This window comes from Amphiprion ocellaris, chromosome 9, assembly GCF_022539595.1.
Source record: "Amphiprion ocellaris isolate individual 3 ecotype Okinawa chromosome 9, ASM2253959v1, whole genome shotgun sequence".
Lineage (NCBI taxonomy): Eukaryota > Metazoa > Chordata > Actinopteri > Pomacentridae > Amphiprion > Amphiprion ocellaris.
The window spans coordinates 4,585,966-4,613,056 of NC_072774.1; the positions used below are offsets into that span (position 1 = coordinate 4,585,966).

The 27,091-nt window shown below is 36.8% G+C and overlaps 2 protein-coding genes and 1 long non-coding RNA gene across 4 annotated transcripts; 1 reads left to right on the top strand and 2 right to left on the bottom strand.

The window, feature by feature from the left end:
* Positions 1-732: 732 nt before the first annotated feature.
* On the bottom strand, positions 733-6,031 carry LOC129349588 (uncharacterized). The gene is made up of 3 exons (XR_008602648.1): positions 5,503-6,031; positions 2,266-2,414; positions 733-1,220 (listed from the first exon to the last, which is right to left on the bottom strand). It is a non-coding gene; the product is annotated as an uncharacterized LOC129349588 (long non-coding RNA).
* A 442-nt stretch (positions 6,032-6,473) lies between these two features.
* On the bottom strand, positions 6,474-11,878 carry c9h1orf43 (chromosome 9 C1orf43 homolog). Its single transcript, XM_023261854.3, has 7 exons — positions 11,610-11,878; positions 10,377-10,478; positions 10,182-10,290; positions 9,996-10,049; positions 9,753-9,919; positions 7,696-7,754; positions 6,474-7,587 (listed from the first exon to the last, which is right to left on the bottom strand). Exons 1-7 carry the CDS (start codon positions 11,670-11,672, stop codon positions 7,362-7,364), a joined length of 780 nt encoding a protein of 259 aa, XP_023117622.1. The 5' UTR covers positions 11,673-11,878; the 3' UTR covers positions 6,474-7,361.
* Positions 11,879-13,653: 1,775 nt separating this feature from the next.
* Positions 13,654-26,491, top strand: si:dkey-92i15.4 (uncharacterized). 2 transcript variants are annotated; one of them, XM_023261849.3, is made up of 7 exons: positions 13,654-13,891; positions 20,003-22,473; positions 22,556-22,751; positions 24,328-24,426; positions 24,509-24,749; positions 24,834-24,950; positions 25,986-26,491. In XM_023261849.3, exons 2-7 carry the CDS (start codon positions 20,300-20,302, stop codon positions 26,147-26,149), a joined length of 2,991 nt encoding a protein of 996 aa, XP_023117617.2. In that variant the 5' UTR covers positions 13,654-13,891; positions 20,003-20,299; the 3' UTR covers positions 26,150-26,491. The 2 variants fall into 2 exon arrangements, with proteins under 2 accessions (XP_023117617.2, XP_023117616.2); XM_023261848.3 differs by lacking the exon at positions 13,654-13,891 and adding an exon at positions 16,801-16,958.
* Positions 26,492-27,091: the final 600 nt, after the last annotated feature.

The window sequence follows — 27,091 nt, forward strand, 5'->3', positions numbered from 1 at the left end:
CTAAGTTTAGGGAAAGTTAAAACAAAGGAGGACAGTTCAGATAAGACTTGAGAATGAGCTTATTTTGAACAAACATCTCAGACTTTCGGAGCTTCAGCACCTCTAGCAAGATATTTTAACAACAAGCAACTCAAGAGATCCAGAAGTTGGAGAGAGTTAGCTTTAGCTGAGCCAAAGTACATGTGGGACGCTAACCTAGCAAACATTTCAGACTTTTCTCTGTGAATTCTGGGAAATAATTTCCTATTTAATGACAGAGCTACACATCTTAACTCAGTCTCATTAAAACAGACTCTAATTCAGTGTCATCCATCCATACTAAAGTGCAGTTACCCAAAATGTTTGTTGCATGAGCTCCAACAAAACCTGTCCAGGTAGAAGGCCACTTTGACAAACAGGAAGTGGAAGATTCCAAGCAGATTTATAGAATGGGGAACCGGACTGTACTAAGTGTGGTCGAGTATAGAGGGGTGTTTTGTGGGTTTTTAAGGCTGATAATGATTATTAGTGAGACATTTGGAGTAGATATTCATTTGCAGTAAATTAAAGTATTTAAAATCTTGGAGTTAAACTTAGAAGAACACAAACTCTAACAGAAAACGTTGTTGATACGTTTTTGTTTTGTTTACAGATGTTAAGTTAAAGGACTTTCATTCGTGACGTATAACCAATCAAATCACTCCAGAAGACAGAGCGACCACAGGTAGATAAAGGTTGAGAGCCAAAGTAGCGCCAATTTTAAATGTATTTATTACTATAAATCAGTAAAAAATAAAATACTGATAATCAGTCAGCCCACAATTATTACAGTTCTACAATGTATGTCTCTTTCCTTTGACTTGTTATTTGTACAATATACGATGTATATGATGGCGTTTTTTCATACCAAAGGCTATACTATGATGTTTTCTAAGAGACATACGATGCTACTCTGGTTGTTCTGGCCGCTGCACTCCTCCTCTGTTGTTTTCTGGATTGTACTCAGCTGCAGGCCTTCATCCACCAGGCCTCCGTTGACTCGTCCCGCCTGCCGTCTCTGGAGCTGAAGCTGGATTGGAACACACCAAAGTACAGTCCAATCACGATGCCAGCTGCCTCTCAAAAGGCTCCTTCATCTGGCAGGTGGCACCACTTCTTCTGAGGGGAAGCTGAGCTGGACCAGCAGAACTTTGGAGATGTGTTCCAGTGGTTGGTGGATGTGTGGGGAGATAGAGAGGGACCTTTGAATTGTTCACAAAGGAAAACAGGGAACCCATTGGTAGTTTTAGTTTAGGATGCTACTGCGGTGTGTTTTTGGGTTTTAAGAGGTGAACAGGAAGAGTTTTTTTCCTATTGATTATCTTTTACTTTGTTCCTGGTTGGAATGTCCATCAATGTCAACGTGAAGTTCACTTTTAGTTCTGTTTATTTATTTTTATTTTACTAACACCCATTTGTTTTTAACCCCCTCACATGTTGTGTTGTTGTAAACTTACTCTTTCAAATAAATACTCGTCTAACCCTCTGGAAACCAGTGTTTGGACTGTTTTTGTGTTGCTCCTCACCTACTTCAGACAGCCGGGACATAACAACGTTTTGTGGACTAAAGGCTTTTCTATGACGTTTATAGAGCGACATGCTATGCTATGAAGTTTTTAGAGCGACATGCTATACTATGACATTTTTTTGGACCAAAGGCTATACTATGACATTTTTAGAGCAACATGCTATACTATGATATTTGTTGGGCGACACGCTATACTATAGGCTTTTTTAATTGACATATTACTGTGACTTTTTTTTGCTTTAGTTTTTTTGTTGTCGTTGTATAGCAACATATTATAAGAATTTGAACAGTTTTAAAAATTACTATACTTTTACTTGTGCAATGCAATATTATTCTATGGCATCTTTAGACAACATATTATACTCTGACGTTTTCTTCAATTACATACTATTTTGACAATATACTGCACTATGACATTTTTTGAACCACATATCATACATGACAATTTTAGGCAACATCCTATCATTTTGCGCTTCTTGAACCAAATAATAATCTATGGGTTTTTTTTTGCCGACATGCTGTACTATGAACTACAGGCCATACTATGTTATTCTTGAGTAAAGCATACTATACTTTGACGTTTTCTGAACTACATCCTATACTATGGCGTTATACACCGAGTACTTTGGTTACATGTTGATTTATAATCTAGACTTTTTTCTGTTTTGTTTTTTGACAGGATTACCACAGACCTGACCGTGAACACCGTTGATACCCACCTGAGGGAGATGCTGCCTAAGATCTCAAGGCTGCTTGGTCGTGGTCTTTCTGGTCCTGCTGCAAAACGCCTTCATCAACTACATCTTCTTTTGAAGAGGCCCTCAGATGCTGCAATCTCTGACCTTCAGGAGGAACTGCTACTTTCACTCTGTAACGAGACGGCGGTTATTTTAAAGACCCAGCTCCTGGTGGCTTTGAGTGAAAGTTTAACATCCATCAAAACAGAACTACAGACAGTTAAATCTGAGCTGTCCGTCAGTATTTCAAACATCAAGTCCGACCTGGCTGCCCTAAAGCATGCTGTGGATGAAACAGAAACTTCACTCTCCACATCACTGATGACATCGTCACACTCCAAAGCAGAGCACCTGTCTGCTGAACTTTTAAAAGTGGACTATAAATGTGAAGAATGTGAGCAGCAGCAGCCTGTGAGCAGCAGAATAGATGTGATCAGAAAGAAGTCATTTTCTTTTTTCTTTTCTTTCTGGTTGACTTGATGCTGTCAGATGCAGATGTTGGAGCTGATTCTGATCTTTCAGGATAAAAAGCTGCTTTTCCTTCACAGACTTTTCAGGAAATTATTCTCTCAGGTTTTCTCTGCTATTTATATTTTTATTATCTGTGACTGTTTCATTATTTCATTATTGTAAAATAAAGTTTGAGGCACAAAGACTCATTTAGTTATTTTATTCCTGAAATCTTTGACGTAGCAGAACTAAACTTCCATTTTCCTTCTTGTACTTCTGATACTAGAACTAAACCTGTCTTCAACACGGATCATCTGGTTTTAATGAATCAGCAGCAACATCACAACAAATGAGACAATTTTCAACAAATTAATGAAACTGATGTCATTTAAAACTATCAGAGTCTGTTTTAGTGTCAAATTAAAGCTGATTACTGACAACTAGAACATTAACGTTACTGTTTTAATCACATTTAAGTTTACTGAACGTTACATTAACATCAACCAGCCACAGTCTTATGAACTTAATGAACCACATTACAGGAAAACACACTTCAGCTGCTGACAGGAAACAACACAAAGATTGTTAGCTTGATGCTACATTTAGTTGCTAATCAGGACTAGTCAGCTAGCTCGGTTAGCATCGCTAATTCACATTAAAGCTAATATTCACTGGATGCTAACTCTCTTCTCTGGTCAACACACACAAATAAACTCCACCAACTCCTGGGGTTCACTGCTCACATTATAACTGACTCTGAAGTTGAACATAAAGTTCATTAAAACCGGCACCGATCAGTAAATTATCGTTTATTACCGACCAGCTGTCGGAGTCCTTCAAGTGTCTGTCGGTCCAATCAGCCGAAGGACTGAATTAATGAACTGAAAACTGATTAAAACAGGACAACGGACAGTAAAACTGTCTGTGGAAAATGTGCTGCTGCTCCACTGATAAATACCAACAAACTAAAACAAACTTGGTGGAAGTGTTGCTTTTAGTGATTTTTTTTAATAAATCGCAAATATGAGGCTTTTATTTTTCTGGAAGTAAAAGGAAACGTTGCTTATCCGTAGTTTCACTAACTGAACTTGAGCTGCACTTTAACCATGTTCTGATAGATCTTTTTTTTTATATTAATGTAGCTGCACTTCCTTTGTATATTTGGTCGTTTCTTACATTGCTGGTGTTTCATTGCATTATATTTTAATAATATCACTGTAAATACAGATAATTGAAAAGAAAAAACTGCCTCTGAAATACTCAGTGAACTGTCATCTAGTGTTAAACTGAATAAGAATTCTTAATAATATAAAACTGTAACTTTCTGAGCTGTATTAATTAAATCGAGATATTTCAAATTGAAAGAAACACAACATTGACTGAAAGATTTCAGTCAATTAAACCTTGAATTCATTTACCTAAGAAAAGCATCCTTTAATGCCTTACCTTAAAATGACCTACATTTTAAAAAAAATATAGATGCAAAGTAAAAGACAAAAAGATTAATCACTGATGAACATTTAATTGCATTAACTAAATTATGGGGAAACGGAGATCCATTTCTAATATTTGTATCAAATATGTTTATGTCTATAAAATGTACTGGACATCAATAAAAATATCTGCATAGTGAAATATATGAAGTCCATCTGCATTTATACATCATATTGATGTTTAAATAACGGGAACTGCAGCCCACGTTCAGTCAAGTCAGTGGAATTACGGATAAACGTTTCCAGAAATCGCTTTCAAAATAAAAGCCGTGTTTTGTTTTATGGAAAAATTACGTGATTTAAAAAATGTGATTTTGAAAATGTAAATCAAACTTTAATAAGCATTAGCTAGCTGCTCCACTTGCTCTGAATATTTTTGTTCTCGTCTTTGTCAAGCCCAAACGAAAAATGAATCCATATTCTGGCTAAATTACCGACAGCAGCATTCCTGGAGTGACCGGAAAGGTTAGCCGACCTAGCGGAAGTGCTAATGAGGTCTGCTCTGGCACGGGTTATTACCGTCACACATGCAGCTTTGAAAATAAATCTACAAGACACAGAGCTGTAACTCCGTTTCAGTGTGAGCTCTAATGTTTGTGTGACTGTGTCTCACTTCCACTAATAAAATCCTCCTGTTCACTGGGAGCTGCAGCTACCAGAGATATGAAGATCTATGTATTGGTCAGACTGACTGAGAGCCGGAGAGCAGTGATTGGTCAGACTGACTGACAGCCGAGGACTCTCTGTCCCGCCCACATTTACGGCTTCTGCTGTTTACCTGCAGCTGCTAACAACGTTAGCCTCCAAAAGTGAAGATACTACTACAATATGTGAATCAGTCATTAACCAACGAGACTCAGCAGATATTCAGGACTACTGACAACACAGAACCTTAACCTTACTGTTTTAATCACATTTAGGTTTTCTAAACGTTACATTAATGTGAACCAGCATCTCCACTGACAATTTTATTAACTAAATGTACCACATTACAGTAACACAACACACTTCAGCTGTTTACATGAAACTCAACACAAACATCGTTAGCTTAATGCTACGCTAGCTTTAATCAGGCAACGACTGAGCAGCTAGCTCGGTTAGCACTGCTAACATTAACACTAATATTTACCAGATGCTAACTCTCTTCTCTGGTCAACACACACTGAAATAAACTCCACCAACATTTGGAGTGCATGGCACACATTATATCTGACACCAAAGCTGCATATAAAGTGCATTAAAAGCGGCACAGATATGAAAATAAACATTTACTCACCGAACTATTAGAGTCCTTTCAGTGTCTGCTGGTAGAATCAGCCGAAGGTAGAAAACTGGTTAAAACAAGCCAAGGGGCAGGAAAACTGTCTGTGGAAAATGTTGTGCTGCTCCACCGATAAATAAACCAACAGTTATTATATCAGAAATAATCCAAACAATGAGAGCAGAGTCTCTGCTGCTTCCTCCATAGGACCTGTCAATCATTCCAGACCGGACTGTCAATCAAGTAGCCCCGCCCCCTGGCTTCGCAAAACTTTAACGCGCTAGAAAAATTCAATTTTGATTTATTTTAAGATCGACCACCCGATCTCTCATTTTGACCATGAAAACTAACAGGAAAAAATATATATCTATATACAGTCTATGCCGTTTGGCTCCACACTTGCTGATGACCACTTCCGGTCTCAGAAAACGAAAAAACGGACCTTTTTTCGTTTCTCTCTTACTGATTTTATTTTCTTGTTATTCTAAATATAAAATGAAAATCAAAGCATTTTTAAAAATTCGTATATCCCCTTTTGATCACTAAAAGGAAAAACGCCTTGTATTTCAATTTTAATTTTTGTAGTTTAAAACGAAAATCAAATAACCACTCGTTGTTTTTCAATACCCGTTTCAGAACGGAAAATCCAATTGCCAGAAAAATACACGGACCGTTCTTAACTTTACTAGAAAAATTAGTCAGTAAAATTAGTATTCTACATACAAACTGTAAGACATTGAACTCAATATTTACCTTGAATTAGTCAGGTACATTTTAAATTAGTCCTGGTAATTCGTTTTTCCTAACCTTAATATTTGACTTATTAGGTCAATTTATAATCCCAGTCTCAACAGGAAAACACTGTTGTTTTAGATGAGATTGTTGATGATTTGACCTGACTTTTCTATGAAAGGAGCTCCCTCTGCTGGACAACATTCACAAAACATTCATACTAATCTGATAAGAAAACTCCACAACACTTGGTCTGCACGTCACACTTGTATTTGGATGGTAACTTGTACAGAAGGCACCACAGAAAAGACACTTACCCTGATGCAACACCTCACATTCAGAATACATTAATGCACTAAAAATACTGTTAAAGTCACATTGCACTGAGATAAAATCCTTTTTTAAAAAAAACACTTCATGATCACAGTTTCTGAAAACAAATATGGCTTCCGTAACACAAAAAGTTTAAGGCTTTAATAATAAACATTTTGCAGCAAAAAAAAAAAAAAAAAGCAGCTAAGATGTACAGCACATTAACTGAAGTAAACAGTGTGTTGTTCTCAGTATGACGCTACAGTTAGCTTAGCATTTACATACAGTTAGCTCATTTAATACGTCTTGCATAGGCTTTTGCATTGTGCAATAAATACTGATTGTCTTCTGCTGCTGCATAGCCTCGAAGCTCCAGTTTTGTTTTGGTCTAATCAACCCTCCTTCCTCATTATAGCCATTTTAATACCTGAATATAGCACTTAAACATGCAGTAATACAGTAAGTAAGCTACACTTAGGTACCAGTAGTCTGATATGCATGATACTGTAAACTAGGACAATTATTTTCATTAATTATTTGATATATTTCTTGATTAATCGATTAGTTGTTTGGCTTTAGAAGTCCTAAGCTGTCAAATGTCTCGTTTTGTCCACTTTAAAGACCTGAAATCAGTGAATTTGGACTTTTATCTCTCCAGCATGATCATTAAACGCTTGACAACTAATCGATTAACCTGTGCAGCTCTACCCTGAACCAGGCGTTAGTACTTCAAGGCAGTTTGTTTGTCTTTCCACACAAAACTCACCTGTAGGCACTGGAATAACTGGCAGTACTACCTAGTCCTTGACCTTTCCTTTGACTGGGCGTTTTTACAGCGTGCTGTCCAGCGTGTTGTAGTTGTCCTTGAAGCTCTTCAGCTCCAGGAAGTGTCTGGGCCTCTTGCTGCGATGCTGCATTGAAGAGGTGAGGTAGGTGGTCTGGGTGGGGGAGGAAGGGGAGGTTCCTGCAGGCTCGGAGCTGATCGTCAAGTCTTTGGCTGCAGATTGATGGCGTTGGCTCGGAGTGCCGCCGCCTCCACCACCGTGAGACTTCACACTGAAACAACGCAGGGATAAACGGATTGTTCCCGCTGCATAATTAACATTCCACATCGGGATTAGCTTAAAAAGAAAAGCAGCGAGAGGAAAGATTTTGTTTACTCACATAGAGGCCAGTTCGGTTAGAGCTTCCTGGTATTTCACATATTCTGCTTCACCAAAGGCCTTAAGATAAAAACAGGAGATGAAGAAACACCAACAGTAAAGACACTCACACTTAACTTTCCTCATGTTCCTTTGAAAAGAGAGGAGGCACAGGATCATGAATCTAAAGGCTGGGTTATATGGTAAAAACAAATATTAAGGACTGTATATACAGACATGAACTCAAGTTTAACCCTCCTGGTGTCCTCATTTATGGGCACCAAAAAATACTGTTTCCTTGTCTGAAAAAAATCCCAAAAAATTTCTGAAAATTTGCAACCTTCAGGAAGAAAATTCCAATAATTCCTTAAAAGTTTCCCTTAAAAGCTTTTTTTTTTTTTTAAATCCCCCAAATTTGGTAAAAAAAAAAAAAAAAATTCTTGTAAATATTTTCAAAAAATGAGTGAAAACCTTCCAAAAAAATCCTAAAAATATCTAAAGTGATCACATATATATCAGTAAAACTTCTAATATTTTCTTTAAGAACATTCACAAAAAATCAACCAAAATCCAGTGAAATTTGCTGGATTTGGATTGATTTTTTTTTTGTGAATGTTCTTAAGAAACATTTTTAACATTGTTTTTTCCCACCAAAAAAATGTTCAAAGATTTCCCAAAAATGTTGAAAATGTGGACATCAGAAGTTTCACCGTGAAAAGATTTTTCTTTTCCACATTTTCACCCTTTAAAATGGGTCAATTTTGACCTGCAGGATGACAGGAGGGTTAAATACACCTGTAAAGACCATATATATCATGTCACTCTTGAGTTTTCAATGACTCCTATAACTCAGAATTTTCTAAGATTGATTCACTGAAACACATGAATCTTTTTCACAACACTGCAAACGACTGCAAGCTGCTGTCCAGCAAAAAGGATACACAACTGACTAATCATCAAGGATGAGCATCAAGGGGGCTAATAATTCTGATCCTGGTAGCTTCTGCTTTTTGTTCAATAATTTGTTTCTGTGTGCAAAGTGAAATAATGAAAGCATCCAAAACAAAAACTCGGACGTTTGGAAAAGCTGTGTTAAAAATTCCTTGATCTGCTAAACAGCACTTTGGATTTTTTTGAAAAAAAAAAAAAAATTCATAGGGGGGCTAATAATTTTGTCTTCAGCTGTACATGGTATTTACAAGTGTATGAAAACTTTAGTTCACAACTGTACATGTTGATGCATCTGCAGGTTGGATTATAACGTAAAAAGCAAATTTTAAGAACTGTATACAGGAGGTCCTCGTCTTACGTCGGAATTCCGTTCCTACGGCGCGACGTAACTCGATTTTCATTGTAAGTCGGAACTCGCACATGTCACATATGTGGCATACAACCAGCGAATGTAAACAAAGCCATGTTCCTTGTATAGCGCCTTGTGACAATGTATTCGTTCGCTCCGTTGGTCAACTAGTTCTCGTTTTAACATTGCAAATGCCGTACGTCGGAATAAATGATCCAGACTTTATAGGAGATTGCGACGTAACCAGGAAACGCCGTAGGTCGGTTACAGTTGTGTGCTGTTGTTGTGCTAAATTCATCAAGTTAAGTTTTCCTCTTTTACTGCTGAATCAAGCTCAATTTAATTTGGCTTTTTACAAATACATATCAAATTTCAACTAGACCAAAAATCAGAATTTGCCTGAATAAATTTAGCTTTGCCTTTTGGGAGACAGATGTTGTGTACTTGCTCTAACAGGTTTTCTATCTCAGCGGCTGTGGGTTATAATCTGTGGCTGGAGAAGTGAAATTAGACATGAATAGATCCTTCAGAAGGCAGCTGTTTAAATTAATGACAGAGAATGCAGTATTTGAATTAATCAATCTAAAATTTTACAGGTGTCATTTTAAATATCTACAGTTTATGATAAAAATGTTTCAAGAAAATCAGAGATGGTTGAGCAGAAGGAACCTGATGACTTGAGATGTAAAAACCCGGCTGTCATTTTAATATGTTTAATGATAACATATATGAGAGTATTGAATTAGTGCCAGTGAAAAACACACATAGAAACCACTGACCTCGGCCCCGTGTCGAGCTTTATTGTACCCGTCCAGCACCGTGTCGATCACAGACCTCTGCTTGTCTCTGAACATGCAGTGGGAGTTTCGGAGCTGCAGAAGCCACGTACGAAACCGTTTTCCTGTCACAGCCGTGGACGTTCCTCCCAGCTCACGGAAAGGAAAGTCTGAAGACACGAAGTGGAGATGTTGAGGTAACAGCGACGTGTGTTGTCACGGCAACAGAGACAAAAATAAGCTCACCTGTGTCCCTGATGGCATCAAGTGCTTTCATCCTGTACAGGTAGTCGTAGGAACCTGCAACACAAACACAGACTGTTCAGGAGTGTTGTGTAAATGTGTGTGTGTGTGTGTGTGTGCGTGCGTGCGTGCGTGCGTGCGTGCGTGCGTGCGTGCGTGCGTGCGTGCGTGCGTGCGTGTTCCTCTAACCTGACTGCTCTCTCTGATTCAGCCGGTCATCGTCTGGCGACAGCAGACGAGGCTCAAAGTGGATTTTCTGGACGAGGCACAGTTTGGCTTCAATTTCTTGTCTCCGCTCCTGCAGCAGAAACACAAGAAAAAAACAACAAGCTGTAAAAAAAAGACACCTAAATAGAACAGAATCAAACTTCTGGTGTGTTTTACCTTCGGTGCGTTGTGGCCGAGAGGAACATGAGGTCCTCTACGAGATTTCATGGCAAGTCGCATAATTTGTCTTTTGACGAAGATAAAAAGCAAAACAAAGACCTGGAAGAAAGTGAAGAGTTAGAAAAATCTTTCACTGTGAATGTGAAATCTGGACTAAATGATGATAAGGTTTGAAATAAACTAATGAATTCAATTTGCTCACAGCGCAGACAGAATATAAATGATACAGCTGAAGCCAGAAGTGAAGGGCTACAGCATCCCACAGAATCATTTTTTTAAAATAATGTAAGTTAAATACAGTTTATCCCGTATTATGAAACAATTTTTGATTCATAGGGACTTTCTTTTTTTCTCAAAGGGTTTCTTGTGGCTGAAAAAGATATAAACAAGTAACAAAAGACTGTAAGACACAGTGTCAGAGTTACTAATCATGATTATTATTTAATATTTGGGGATTTTTTTTGTATTTTTATTGAAAAGGCGTGCCAAAATTAAATTCAATTGTTGCAGTTTTTTGAGAAAATGCAGCTTCTATACCATTCCAAATACTCCTGGTAATTTCTACCATGTTCAAGAGCGTTCTAATCCACTATAAACTGAAAACTGCTCGTGCAGTAGTTCTCTAATCAGTAACTAGTCTGACTAGCTTAGAGCTTAGTGAGGTTGCACATTGTTGCTGCTCACAAGACATTTAAACTCTATAAAGTCATATCCAGGTGTTTTCAAGGTCCAGTGTCCACAGTTTGAAATGTGATGAAGAAAGTCCCAGCAGCTCCACACTGTGAAACATGTCAAAGGGCTGCTAGGAAGACAGATGTGAGCCCTGCACTGGAAGAATGGTAGAGGACAAGAAGAATCCAAGGATCAGCACCAAGAGCATCCTGATGAATGTGAGCACTGTTAGACACTAGAACTACTGGTGGACTGATATGGAGGAAAATAAAGACTTTAATACTGATTACTGAGAGTAACATTGGACAAAAAAAACATAGAAATAGTTAAACATTCATCATTAACATCACTAACACAATGTCTTACTGGCTTTTACAACTTATTTATGTCGTTTCCAGCCTGAAGAAACCTGTTAGTCAAATAAAAAATCACTATAAATGAGAAGTTAATGTGGAATTACTATGTTGACATTAACTTAGCAGCTCTTAAACATCTGATAGTTGCGTTTAAAGAGCTTAAACATGTAATAGCTGACAGTAAAGTCAGACTGAGACTCACCAGACTGCCGTAGGCCATCACCAGCACCACGTTAATTCTTGACAGAAGAGAATCGATCCGCATTTTCAGACTTTTTTACTCAACTGACCTGATAAATTTCTGCTCAGAGTTCGTCTCCGGGTCGATTTGTGAAAAACAGGAGGTTTCATTTAAATAATCGGTGTTTTAAAACATACTAAACTTACAAAAAAAAGCGGAAAAAGAGGGAAGTTCCTTCAAGTAAAGTGCTTCTTGTTGTCGCATCTCGCTGTCTGATTTGTTGACTTCCGCGGTGGTCATGTGACCGGTACTGACGGGACTGACGTCACCGCTCTGACAGCTGCTGACCCCTGCTGGTCAAAGACACAAACAACAAACAAACAAACGGACAAAACATACAAACATTTTTCACTAAATATCAGCTATCTAAAAATATAGAAACTATCTGGAAATGCGATGATGGATTATTTGCCAATTTTCATATTGATTCAGATTCATCAGGGGAAAACACGTCTATATTCTCTGACTGCAGCTTCTTAAATTTGAATATTTTCTGGTTTCTCTCCTCTGCACTCACAGAAATGGATAAATACGTACTGAGGGTCCATTAGACCGGCTTTGTCTCACACAGAACATTTTCTGCAATTTAATGGCAAACCTACTATCTAACAAAACAGCATTTGATAATATTTAATGGTGTATCTATCCATCTAAGAACATTTTTCTGTTATAACGGTATTATTTTAAAAAAAAAACACAACTGTCATGTAAATCTGTAAAATGTGCTGGCAGCTCATTATCTGGAGTTTGTTCCATAATTTAAAAACAATAAAACAAAATTGAAATTTTCTGTTAATCAACATTAAAAAATAAACAAAAAAAGAGTTTTCTGATATTAATATTCTAATTAAAATTTTTATTTTATTGGTACATTTGTAACAAATATGGACATTTGCTATTTTTTGATTGTATGCTTACAGTGGGAAAAAATTGTGTTGTTTAAAAATGTATCTACAGTAAAAAAAATAGGAAAATGTATATATATATATATATATATATATATATATATATATATATATATATATATATATATAAACAAAAAAATTAAAAACTAAACATTTTCCAATTTTTTAAAATAACAATTTGCTATACTATTATCTGTTTAAAAAATTGATATTTTCCAATTATTTAATAATAAATTTTGATTTAAATAACTGACTGTTGTACAATATTTAATTGTAAATGTATTGCTTTTAAACAAAAACTATTTTTTGTTTTTTAATGTGCTAAAATGTACTTTGTCACTATCTAATAATTTATTACTAAAAAACAATCTGCAAATGTTTAATTAATCCAGTAAATAATATAACATGTGCTGGCATCTCATTACCAAGATTTTATCATGTAGCTAAAAATGGGAAAATTTCAGATTTGGAAATGATTTTTTTTGGTCATTTTTACACTTATATAGATAGAAATCAAACATATCTGTTATTTAATGATCTGCGTATGGTGAAAAATATCTCTTCTTCTTCTGTAATTGAAACATTTTTAATTTATATATCTCTGACATTTCCAAGAAAATATTGCACTAAAACAAAAGTGGAATATTGTTTTTTCGTTCCAGTATGTTACAATTACAGTCTCTCTTAACATTACAAACATAAACAACAACTGATAATAATACTATTCAAAAATGTAATTGGTTTGAGTAAATGTGACATGGAGACAGTTCAGTGAGAGAAAACAAAGTCCAGCGATGTAATCTCCACCTTTAGTTTCCCCCATTCTGATTCATTTTACTTTCATGTTGCTTGACTCTAAATCACTGTCAGACTATTTATACTCAGCCTGGTTAAATACTGTACTTTCTCACGACAGTGTCACATGTTGTCTTGTGTTTTCTGAGTCCTACAGCCTCAGGAATGAATCTCCAGCCTCAGCAGTCAGTCTGAGTGACTCTCTGTTCTTTACATCCATCCTGCAGAGACACTGAGAGTCTTTCTTCTGTCAGGAACAAGGGTGGGAGTCTGTGGAGATATTCAGCCTCCAGTCTGACTCCAATCTGCCCCAGGGGGCACCCAGCAGCCCGTCAGCTCGACGTTTTTCTGCTTCTGATCAGCGATTAATCAATAATCGTCAGCCTCGGTGTGGTCTGAGAGACGTTGAGACATCTCTGAGCTGCACTTTGCTTTGTGCTGACCACAGTTTCCTCTTTGTCAACGGAAGACAGTAGAAGCAGCAGCAGGTGCATGCAAAGCAGCAGCGGTGAGAAAACCAGAGTCTTCGCGCCAAACAGCAACGTAAGTAACATTTTAAAAATGTCTTTTATCTGGTTTTTCATCTCACATTCAAGGGATATTTCTTCCCTCTTTGCAGAAAAGTTTTTCACACAAATAACTCTTATTTTTACTGTAAAACCTCAGTACTTTTCCCTTTAGTCAACATTACAGGAGCTCTGTTTTGTCCACAGCTGGAGGTTTATTTCAAATTTTGTTTGGGACTCGTCAATTTATGCAGGTCAAACAGCATTTTCTGTGATATTTTCAGTGGTTGCATGAGTTCATAGTTTACTTTAATGGTTTTAAGAGCAAAAAAAGAAGAAAAAATGCCAATGTCGGAGGTATAATTTGGTTTTGCGCCCAACATTTACAAATTTCTGTAGTGTTCAATGCAACAGCTTTGATTCCGAGTGCAGTAAAACAACAACAAATTGTCTTTCTGGATGTAACTTTTAGCCTATGATTGGTAGGAAATAGAATAATGGAGGTTTGTGAGACTTTGTGGTGATTTTAATGTTTTAGAAGGTGATATTAGAGAGAAGACGACTGCTACTGTACATAGAGAGGTCAGAAACATGGCACTTGTTTCCTCTCCAAGTTTAACCAATCAGCATTAACATCCACTTAGTCAATATTAAGCTCTGTTTTGTCACACAGATGTCCACAGCTGGAGGTTTATTTTAAATATTATGTGGGACTCATTCATTATTTTATTTCCTGCATTAATTTAGTTTCCATCTTGTGCCTTTTCTGCATCAATTTATGGACAAACACATCAAATTAAAGCACAAATCAGGCGACAATTTGAAACATACTAAGATTTATACTTGTCAAATAGCATTTTTTGTGATATTTTCAGTGGTTGCATGAGTTCATAGTTTATTTTAATGGTTTTAAGAGCAAAAAAAGAAGAAAAATGCTAATGTCAGAGGTATAATTTGGTTTTGTGCACAACATTTATAAGTTTCTGTTGTGTTCAATCCAACAACTTTGATTCTTAGTGCAATAAAACAACAACAGATTGTATTTCTGAATGGAACTTTGGTTCTATGACTGATAGAAAGTGGAATTTTATGGTAAATTTTAACATTTTAGATGGTGATATTAAAGATGAGACGACTGCTACTGGATATAGAAAGATCAGAAACATGGTGCTGGTTTCCTCTCCAGGTTTAAGCAGGCAGCGTTAAAACCCACACAGGAGTTTTTCATCATCACTGCTATAGATTAGGTACTTTTTTCTCACAAAAGTGGCACTGAAAGAGGGGTTATTCTTGTGGTCAGCTCATGCTTATAAGGTTGACACTGCACAGATGGTACAGATGTTTACTGGAATCAGATTTTTAGACTTTCCGTTTCTGTTGCAGTGTAAAATCTCACAGGTTTGAATGTAGCATTAACTCTGAATGCAACAAAACAACAACAATAAACAGCTCTTTTGTTAAATTACAGATAATAAAAAAGTCAAATCCATAAATAATGTTAACATCAAAAATGGTAAATTGACCAAAAAAAATTATACTATTCTCTATTAAAATAAGCAAAATGTATTGTTATTTCACAGATATTTGCTGTTATATAAATGCAAAATTAGGTATATTAAGGATTTAAAAATTGTAAATAATTTTTATCATCTTTTATTTCACATATTTTTCCTGTTTGTGAAATTACAGATAACTAGTAAAATCAAAGGAATCTTTATTTTTATTATTTAAAAAAAATTATATTAGCCTGAACCCCCCCCCCCCAAAAAAAGAAAAAAAACCCCAAACAAAAACAGGCCAAAACCATAAATAATGTTAACATCAAAAATTGTAATTTGACCACAAAAATATACTATGCTCTATTAAAATAAGCAAAAAAGTGCTTCTGTTTAACAGATATTTGCTATTATGTAAAGGGAAAATATGTGTATATAAGAACTAAAAAATTGTACATTACTTTTTTAAATTGCTATTTACAGATTTTCCCTTTTTTTTTTACAGTATTTATTAGTAGTTTAATTGTTTTTAAATGAGCTAACAAATTTTATTTTACAGATACTTGTAATTATATGAAAGAAAAAATGTGTATAGTAAGGATTTAAAAAATTGGACATCATTTTTATTATCTTTTATTTCACAGATTTGTCCTGTTTTGTTAAATTACAGATCATAAGGAGTCAAAAAAAGCCAAATCATAAATAATGTTGACATCAAAAATGGCAATTTGACAACAAAAATATACTATGCTTTTTTTTTTAAAAATAAGCAAAAAATATTGTTATTTTACAGATATCTGCCATTATTTAAAGGAAAAATACGTATACGTGAGCACTGAAAAATGGTACATAACTTTTTTAAATTGTCATTTACAGATTTTCGCTTTTTACAGTATTTAGTTCTAGTTTTGCTGAATTTAAATCAGCTAAAATATCATCATTTTCTAGATATTTGCTGTTATTGCCACAGTTTTTCAACAGTACAGTATTCTAGTGTTTTTTTTAAACATCATCAAAGCTGTTTGTATAACTTTTCCCCTCCATCTTCTGTAAAGTCTACACCTTTTCAGATGTCATACGAGATGTACCCTGTGAACAATATTTATCCCTGCTGGTATTTCTGTCTCTTTGTCCTTTCTGGTCCTGATTAAAGCTGCTCTGTTATTATGTATTGTGATACCTGCCGGGCCCGGATGAGGTGGGGCCACGTTATGAAGTACAAAAAACAAAACAAAAAAACGTCTTTCTGATTCCATTTCACAAAGTCATCTGCAGCGAGTCTCCTCCGCCTTGAGCTATGAAATGCTGATGTCACCCGAAGCGCTCGCAGGGTGTGTTTTTATATTTAAAAAAAATAAACCTGCAGCGGGTGACACATTGAACTGCAGTCAGGAATGCAACCCTGTGAGGAAAAGATGAGGGAGGAAACAACAATAGAGGGGGAGGAGGGAGGGAGAGAAAGAGGGAGGCTAAACCAGTGTGGCAGGTTTGCGTCACTGTACACAGTCCATCATGCAAAGCTGATGGAAACAGAAGACAGAGAGGAGCTGATGTCACTGCAGAGTCTGGAGAATAAAGCAGCACTATGGACTGAAACGCTGACAGAAGGTAAGGGGAGCTTTGTGTGACCGTACCTGAGGAAAGCTGTGTAGATTCTGCTGCGTTTGTCCGTTTAAAGGCGGTTTAAAGGGAGCTGTGTTGCCCTGGTTACACAGATGGGACCAAACAGAACAGGTGTTTCTGTAAACTGACACTCACCTGCACGGGGAGAAGCAGCAACACAGACCGAAAAGCTGCAAAAAGCTGCTTAAAACTACACATTACCAAGATAAACCACTTTAGAAATGTAAGTTGTGACTAAACTGCATTTAATTATAGGTTGTTACAGTTTAAAACCAAGTTTAAGTCACTTTCTCTTTAAAAATCTTTTAAAAATCTTAAAAAAATAGTACATAAGCTTTTTTATTTTACTGCTATTTTACAGATTTTTCCCTGTTTTGTTAAATTACAGATAAAGAGAATAGTAAAAATCACTGAAAAAACATACATTTACACCTTGACTGACTCGCAATGATAGAATTATATTTTATGAAGCCAAACCAGTTTAGAAAGGTGTTTTTTTCTTAAAAAATCTTTAAAAAATGGTACATAAGCTCTTTATCTCACTGCTATTTTACACATTTTTAATTTTTTGTTAAATTACAGACAAGAACTAGCAAAAATCACTGAAAAAACTCACAAATTTACATCTTGACGGACTCCCAAAGATCTGAAAATCTGCAAAAAGCTTCATAAAATTATACTTTATGAAGTTAAACCAGTTTATAAACACAAGTTCTCCTGTTGCATCAAGGTGACTTAGCTGCACTTATTTATAAGTTGTTAAAGTGTAAAATTAGCAGCATTCAATTAGCTGAACTTGAGAAAACTAGTTCAATACTAATCACATTTAAAACAGCCAACTGAACTGCTCTTGGTTAATTATAAGTTGCCAAAATTAGCTGTGTTTAATTAACTGAACTTGAAAAAAACAAGTTCAGTTCAATAAACTTATTAAAGACATTAAGTCAAATTAACCAGTTGCATTGAAAATGGTCACAGACATGCTTTTTATTTATAAGTAAGAAAATGAGCACACAATGAGGAAAAATGTGAACTTTTGAGCCATTTTGGGCAGAATTTTAGTCATTTTAGGTAAATTTTTGACAACTTTCAAGTAATTCTGCAAAAGATTTTAATCATTTGGAACAAACTGAGTCAATCTGGAGAAATTTTGAGCCATTTTGGATACGTTATGAATTTAATTTTGACTAGTTTTGTTTCTTTCTGATTTGTGTCATTCTAATACATTTTCTGAGTTTTGTCTCTTTCATTGTTGTTCTGTTTCCATAGAGCTACAGGATTTTAGATTGCAGTGAAAAATGAATTATTTTACAGATATTTATGATTTTTGTCCATGTTTTTACAGTTTTTGAGTGTCACAGTAATCTGTGTTTTTCAAAATCTACCAGAAATAAGTTCTGGTTGTTTCTTTAATTCTGAAGAAACCTTTTAAACTTAATTTAACAGAGACACATGACAAGTTTCTACCACGTCTGTCTACAAATTACAAAAATTAAGATTCTCTTAAGATTCTCTCTCTTGAGTTGAGTGAACTCTCAACTGTTAATTCATTCAACTCATCATTGTAATTCCAAATGTTATAAGAACTCATGCTTTTAAGGTGTTAAATGGCTAGAAAATGGTTTTTAAAAAGACATTTTAAGTGAAATTGAAACAGTGTACTCAATATAGGAAGTCTGTTTTATGCTAGTTTTGTTTCTTACAAACTTAATTTAATTGAGTTGAATGAATGCTCAGCTGTTCATTAAATCAGCTCATCATTTTACATCCAAAATGTTACAAGAAATCCTGTTTTGAAGTTCTAAAGTGGTCTGAAAACAAGAAATTAACAAGAAATTAAGCAAAATCCTTTTGTTTAGATTAAGTAAACTACAAAAGTTTGATTGATTTGATTCAATTCTTTTATGGTTTTGAAAGGAAAAGACAGTGCATGTAGTAAACCCTCAGCTCACACTCTTTACATATAATGACATTTAAATGACTTAATGACTAATCAAAGATAATTTCACTGACTTATCGACGACGCCTGTCTCAGGTTTTATCAGTCAGTGATTCTATCTTCCTCCATCAGGCTGTATGTAAATCAAAGCCACTTTGTGCTCGTCTTATCTGATCTTTTTATCTGAATCCACCAGGACGAGGTTTTGACCCGGTTTTTTTTATTCCGTGAGACTGAAACAGCTGCAGAGAGACTCACTGTGCCACTCTAATGCATTGTTTTTGCCGTGCGGATTGCAGTTCGGTGGGTTTTTCCAGTTTTTGGTGCAGGTTGGTGATGCTGACTGGTAGTCAGGAGTATGTTGCTTGTGTAAACAGACGTTGTGATGAATGTGTGCAGCTCAGACGTTATTATTATCTTATTATCCAAGTCCCTACAGCTGAATGGGTTCATTGAGTCAGTGTGAGGGGAATGTGAGGAAGGCAGCAATGTGTTGCAAAGTGAAATAACATCTAATACTAATAGCTATTACTAATATCTATTACTAATATCTTACATGTTAACCATAAAAACAGGCCAGGTATAAAAAATTATGTCCAGAATTATAGATAATATTTACTTAAATGTTAACCATAAAAAAACAGGCAAAAAATGTTTAAAAATTTCAAATTATAGATATTAATATATATTAACTTTCATGTTAACCATAAAAAAACAAACCAAAACTAAAAAAAAAAACATATATCATGCAAATTATTGATAAAAATAAGTATTAACTTATATGTATGTACAGACAGTAACTGTTTTTAGTGAGGGGTTTTTTGCACCTATGTGCCCATGTTTTCAGTATTTTTTGTAGCCTTTTCACTTCTTTTTTTTTGCTCTTTAACTCTCTTATAATGTTCCCATCTCCTCCATTTACTCACTGCTTCATGCTCTGCTGTAACATGTGGCGTTGACTGTCCTTCACCACTCTGTGATTCTGTTTGACCGTTCTGAGTGGCCACAGCGCCCACAATCCACATATCACAACATTCCTGCACCAAATCCGTTCTGAGGATGGAAATTTGTCCATTTTTATGCCTGGCAGGCGACGGGAGTTGTTCACTGAGGCCGAGCCGGAGGACCGAAGACTCCCGAGGAACCGGAGGAGGTTCCAGACCACGAAGCAGAGGAGAGTCAGGAATATCAAACTGTTTGAATGGAGGATTTGTTTCTCCGATGACAGGAGAGCAGCTGTGACACTGTTGGACTGCTTTTTTTTTTGCACACATGAAGTGCTTCCAGAGTCCAGTCCAGCTTGGATTTGCTTAAATATCACTTCTCCACTCCACTTTTGGGATCTGGCATTAGACAGGAGGTGATTAAATCTGTTTACTCTCAGACAATGGACTTGTCTTTACTCCCAACTTCTGACTACAACAAGCAGAGGATGGCGACAAGATTCACTGTCCGATCGGCCAACTCTCCCTCGTACAGTCTTTCTCGGAGGCTGGGGGTGAGGAAGAGGGAGGAAGCCGGAGAATGTCATGCAAATGGCACAAACATGGAGGAGGACTCTGGTTGTCAAGCCAGGACGAGGAGTTGCATCCAAGGTCAGAGCGAGGAGAAGGAAACCAAGCTGAACCAGAACGGCACGGCAGATAAAACTACCCCAGTAGTTGAAACAAACCCTGAATCTGAAAGCCGAGGAAGGACAGAATGGAGGAGAAACAACCTGCCGAGTAGAAGTAAGAGTTTAGACTGGAGAGCAGGCCAACGAAGTCCTGATCGGGCCACCAAAAAAGGAGGGGATGTAAGCAAATGGGCTGCAGTTTTGGAAGAGGGAAAAGAAGTTAAAAGTGGCGCGATTGGCAGGGCAACGTCATCACTTCAGGGTTATAATTCTGCAGATGTGAGTGGCATTCGAGATTGGAACCAACAGATTTTGGACCGGACCAGTAGGGGTCAAACCCTTCCATCCAGGTTGAGACTCACGGAAACGTCGTCTTCAGTCGGGCCCAAGGGCGGTCAAAGTATTCTAGAGCGGATACAGAACCTGTTCGGGTCAGCCGGTTTCGGTAAAGACTCATCAATCCCTGAAATAATTGGGGGGACCTTCCCCAGGCATTTCTCGTCAGGAGATACCGTCAAAAGTCCTGTGCAAAAGATATGGACACCAAAAGACCCAATAAGCTCAGAGGCTTCGCTTTCTCCTGGGAGAAGCCAGACAAGAGAGAGGTCACCAGGGAGGCAGGGACAGATCCAGAGCAGGTATCCAGAAGAAGGTGCAGGTAACTGGGGGACGAGATTTGTAGAATCAGGCACAAAGTCCCTGGATAGAGCCAGGAGTCGATGCACGGTGGCGGCTCAGAGTAGAGCTGCAAGAGGGATCAATGCAACTGCACAGCTGGACAGTTTCTTAGAAGAGGTTTCTCTTAAGGATTCAGAAAAAGATGAGAGTAAGGCAATGCTCGGAGAGACCAAAACTAGGGGAATAAATGGAAGAGATAGAGATGATGCAGCAAACGCTAAAACTGACTTGAAAGGTGCTGATGAGGATGTGTTTGAGATGAATCCACATAAAACCACACCAACAGGGAGGAAGAAGCTTTCGGAGACGTTGTCCTCTTCAGCCAGCGTCAGGAATAAGATCAACCAGTTTGAGGCTTTGACGCAAAGAGCTGGAAGTCAAGTCGTGATGCCCAGACGGACGTTTTCGGTGCCGACACAACTCAGCAGAGGCCATGATGGAGTGAAGAAGAGCGGTTCGGCGAAAGAAATAAATAGACTGAGAGAGGGATTTGAGGTGGTCGATAAAGCCAAAGAAAATTTGATGGGAACAGGAAGGAAGCTTGGTTCAGAAAGATCTCTATCAGTCGATGAGGTTGGACTAAGATTAGGGAAGAAAGAGACAAAAGGGAATGATTCTGATGATTTTGGCAAATATTCCAAACTCAAGAACACATTAGAAATCCCTCTAAATGGAGGAGCTGAGAGGCGTAGCAGAAAGTTTTACTTCGATGAGACTGATTTAGTCAAAGTCTCGAGTCCTGAGGAGGCAAATGAGAAAGAAACCAATGATACAGTATCTCAGAAAACAACACCGTCAGAAATCACTTCACCAGTTAGTGACGATGACAAGACTCCAACCAACACCCCAGACCTCTCGCCCTTTATTTCACCTGCTGAGGATGCCACTCCAACTGCAGACAAAACCAAAAACGAAAGCACTTCCATCTCCACACAATCAGTCAAACTTCCAGCTCCAGACTCTTCGCCTCTTCCTCATCCTCTGGCCACCTCCTCCCACAGCAACCTGCCAGATCTGGTCTCTCCGGATGTGAAAACATCCAATCCAAAAGGGAAGAAAAGGGTAATGGACCTGAACGCTTGGGTCGCCGGATTGAATCCGGACTTTAAAGGCTGGAATGATAATGAGGACGATGATTATGAGGATGATGATGATGATGAAAGCACACAAAAGGACGAAGATTCAAACTACGATTCGGACTCTGGGGAATCTTCAGTGACCGTCACAAGTAATATGAGCCAGTCAGATCGCAGGAGCTTCTGTATGAGGTAGGTATTGTTTGTAACAAGCTTTTAGGTTTGACTGAGCTAATAATTAAAGCAGCTGATTGACTCTTTGTGCTTCCTGTAGTCTTGCAGATTTGTGTAACTTTGCTGGAGCCGACTACGAATCGGAGAATGACAGTGATGAGTGGCAGTCAATAAGCCAACGGTCTGCATCGCTGAGTTCGGATGTTTCAGCTCTGTCTTGTGTTTCTGTTCTGCCTACTGAGGAGCTCGACAAGCTGCTGGAGGACGTCAGGAGTCTCGGCGACAACACCCTGCAGGTACAGACAGATAAATACATTCTTTACATGCATGCTGTTTTATTGCTGTAGCAATACTGTGTCCACAAATATCTGGAGGGATTGTGTTGCTCCATCTTTCTCTTTAAAGACCCCAAAGGTGTTCTATTGGATTCAAGTCAGGTCACATACTTGTCCAGATCGTAGTTTTCTTTGTTTCTCTTTGAAACTCTATCATGCTGGAATATTCCTATCCTTCAAGCTTCTGCAGACTGGGAGTCACCTTGTCAGACAGTACTTTGGTTTATCCACAGACATTCATCTATAAATATCATCTTCCCAACATCTTTTGTACTCATGCAGCTCTTTATCATCACACTTCCACCTCCGTGCTTCACTGTCAGGACTATGCATCCACTGTGGTAGTCCTGGTCAGGTTCACACTAAACATGCTGGACTCCATCTGAGCCCAACTCATTTGTCTTCATCTGACCAAAGAATGTTCTACCAACATTCATCAGGCTTCATTTCATATCCTTCAGCGAAGTTGCATCTTCTAGTTTTGTAGCAAATAGCAAGGAAGAAAGGTTTTTTATGTCCTCCGTTCATAAAGTTGATGTTATGAAGTCACTGAAGGTTCACAGAAACTCAGATTTCCATTGATAACCCCTGTGATAAAAGTTATAAGCAGCTACTGTCTGTTTTTCACAGCTAGATTGTGAAAGTAGTTCACTGTCTGTGGAGTCACTTTAAACCATTGCAGCACTGATTAGTGGTATTATGGCTGCATCTATACCTCCTCATTTCTGCTGCAACCGTCTTTCACTGACTTTTACTTGATCTTCCCGGATCCTTTTCCATCTTTGTGATGTCAGATTTTTCACTTCTTCTGGCAATTTCATTCCATGTGGAGCCATGAGGCAGACATAGACACAGTCCATAGATATAAAACCGAGAAATTCTAGTGTTGACAGCTCATTTTTGAAACATGTTCATGCAGTTAGAACTTTCAGCCATCACAGATGTTTTCACTTTTGTTGCACTGAGTTTCTACTTCTGGGCCTGAATTTTTAATATTGTCTTTGTAAAGTATTTGTTTTCGATTGTTCATAAGAGGAAATACTGAACTGTTAAACTTAGAAATCATGCAGTTATTACAAGGGGAAACAGTTCTGAATCATTTAACATTTAAGTAATATTTAACTGGGGTACACTCCTGTTGTATACCGTACATCTTGTTGATTTTGATATATACCTGTTGCTACTGACTATTATTTGGTCCTGTAGTGATTATTTGCATCCTTAAAATCCACTGGCACTCTGCTGCTGTTAAATTTAGTGTGTAATGTTTCCCGTAACATGCCAGGTTTATAGATTAAACTTCATAGCTTGTCCCAGTTATAGAAACTGTGCATTGTTTTATAGTAGAAATAAATCATCAGATAGAACCAATAAAGGGTTTCAAAATGTACAGAGTTGGTCTTGATGGTTGAGTTTACTCTACGTCCTACAACCGTGGAGTTAAAGATGCATTTAAATATTTCACTTCCTCTTCTCTTCACTTTTCCTGTTGTGCATGAAAAATCAAAAAACGTTGATAAAACTTTCTGTTTTGCAGGACTATAATGAAGTTCAGGTGGTGGTTCTCCACAAGGAGGTTGGAGTCGGACTGGGCTTCAGCCTGGCAGGAGGCGTGGACCAGAACAAGCCGATCACTGTGAGTAACCACATCCTCCTGCTCTCTTCAACGAATATTTAAATGCAGTGTTGATAACTTTTCATTTGTTTCTCCTCCTCAGGTTCACAAGGTGTTCCACTCAGGCGTGGCAGCCCAGGAGGGCTCCATAAGGGAAGGGGATCAAGTTTTATCGATTAATGGCACTGCACTGAGCGGTAGCGGCCACTGGGAGGCGCTGAGGGTCCTGAGGAGGGCAAAGACTCGGGACATGGCCGTGGTGGTCCTGAGGAGGGGAGATGTTAGCGGAGCCTCCAAGAAGGAAGTTCAGGGAAACCACCAGGGACCGACACCGACTCAGACAGGTGAGACGTCAGGATTTACTTGAGAGAAAGACATTAAGTGCAGGAGCTTCTGAATAAATATTTGTGTTTTTCTGCTTCTCGTAGGTCAGCGAATGTGTTTGCAGCTGCAGAAGAACAGCAGAGATCTGGGCTTCAGTCTGCTGGGAGGAGAAGGATCGAATCTGGGGAACCGACCGCTCACCGTCCAGAAGCTCTTCCAGGGTCAGAAGAGAAATATTGAAAGACTTAACCTGTTCAGTCAAACAGGCTTATATACAATGAAGTGATGGAAGTATAGATAAAAAGGACAAAAACAAGATGTATGGAAGGAAAACAAGAAAGTAAAGTCATAAACTGCTGATAAAATAGACAAAAATATATAAGTACATAGATCCAAAAAATTTTTAAAAATCTGTGGAATATCTGCTAAAATGAGAATCATACAAGCCCAAACACAGGTTGAACAATTTTCTGTAATAACCTGTAATTATGAAATGCTTTGATTTTAATTTCAAAAATTCAAACATTATTTTAGTTTTTATAAAATTTACATTTAAAATTTTATTTGTTAAAAAAGTCTTTTTATATTTTATTATACATAAATTTTATTACTGTATTTTTTCTTATTTGTTAGTATGATCTAAATATAAATAAATATATAATTTGATCCCTGAAAGCTGCAGGGCAGATTCAGTTTTTAATAATGTCCTGAATATAGAAAAAAAGGAAATCATCTGTTGATATCAGATAAAAAGCAGTTGAGTAAAAGGCAAAATATTTTATTCTAAAATGTTATAGGGAGAAATTGTAGAGTAGAACAATATAGAAATATATATTAAACAATTTATATATATATGTATATATATATATATATATATATATATATATATATATATATATATATATATATATATATATATATATATATATATATATATATAGTATGATAAATAATAAACAATAAAATATAAAAACTTAAAGTGGTGCACTATTTTAGTAAATGTACACAATTATTTTCAATCATTTTTAAACATTTCCTGTAGTAACTTCCTCCAGCCAAACCAAAGAAAAATAAATACATAATTCCAAGATTTTTATACTGGTATTTTATGATGGAAGAGTAGAGGGAAAACTGTTGGTGGTTTTCAAGAAATATTTTTATTACTGGTCCAGAGAAAAGAGAATTAGTATTTCTGTGATAAAGTTAACTTACTTTATATTTCAGCTGTTTCTTGAACCTCTCTGTTTTCCCTTCAGGAGGTCCAGTTGACCAGGTGTGTCCTGGAGATGAAGTCCTGGAGATCGGAGGCGTCAGCATGCTGGGGATGAGACGTCTGGAGGCCTGGACTCTGATCAGAAGACTTCCTGCTGGACCTGTGGACGTGGTGCTGCGACGGCCTCCCAAACATCTGGAAACATGAGGAGCATCCAGCTGTTTTAATGCCCTGCAGGGATCCTCAACATACCACAGACTAAACTTAACTTTGTGCCTAATGTCATTAAAACTATAATTTATATGTAATCGTGATAAAATTCCAGGTCAAAGGTGTATATTTTTCTCAGCTCGTCTCTTTTTTTACAGGATTCCATCTACCTCAGAGCCTGGGAGATTTCTCTATCAGCCATGATTAAAGTGCACTGACGGCTCTAAACAGTTTAATCAGCTACAAAAAACGAGTAATTTGTAAACACACTTTGTACTATATTGTGAATAACTGCATATAGAGTTTATATTGCTTTTTAATAAATGCTAACAAAGCTGATGTTTGCTCTTCTTGTGTCCAGCTTTTATATTTCAAAACAGAACTAGGTGAAATAAATAAGTAGACGAAGTAGGTGAAAGGTGTTTTGTCTTTTATTTATCACCAAATAGAATAGTGATACTCATTAAAAGCAGATGTGATAAGATGAAGACTTTCATCCTCCAGCTTGTGCAATCTCGGTATCAAGGTTAATTGTTGGGTAGTATAATCAATATCACTGTCCTGACCTCAGAATATCACGTCACTTTTTAGATGAAATGAGGGTAAAGAATGACAAAAATCTAAGTTTTTTCCACAGATACAGGACAGATTCTGCACGTCAGCTGCCTGTAAGACCCACTGTTGCAAAAATACATCAGTGTTACTTTTTTAAACTATTATTTTTTAAGTTATTCATATATATATATTTATATTATGTTTGCAAATTTTTTGTATATTTGGATTTTACAGATTTTTATATATATATATATATATATATATATATATATATATATATATATATATATATATATATATATATATATATATATATATATATATATATATATATGTTACATATCATTTATTTATTTTTTATATATTATTTTACCTTTTTTTTTC

What these genes read in the sequence shown, in the direction of transcription:
- si:dkey-92i15.4 (XM_023261849.3), top strand. Translation starts at nt 20,300, where the DNA reads ATGGACTTGTCTTTACTCCCAACTTCTGACTACAACAAGCAGAGGATG. An exon ending in CGCAGGAGCTTCTGTATGAG is followed by an intron (nt 22,474 to 22,555) that starts GTAGGTATTGTT and finishes TGCTTCCTGTAG; the next exon opens with TCTTGCAGATTTGTGTAACT. An exon ending in ACCGACACCGACTCAGACAG is followed by an intron (nt 24,750 to 24,833) that starts GTGAGACGTCAG and finishes TGCTTCTCGTAG; the next exon opens with GTCAGCGAATGTGTTTGCAG.
- c9h1orf43 (XM_023261854.3), bottom strand. Translation starts at nt 11,672, where the DNA reads ATGCGGATCGATTCTCTTCTGTCAAGAATTAACGTGGTGCTGGTGATG. An exon ending in AAGCTCGACACGGGGCCGAG is followed by an intron (nt 7,755 to 9,752) that starts GTCAGTGGTTTC and finishes TTTTATCTTAAG; the next exon opens with GCCTTTGGTGAAGCAGAATA. An exon ending in CTAACCGAACTGGCCTCTAT is followed by an intron (nt 7,588 to 7,695) that starts GTGAGTAAACAA and finishes GCGTTGTTTCAG; the next exon opens with TGTGAAGTCTCACGGTGGTG.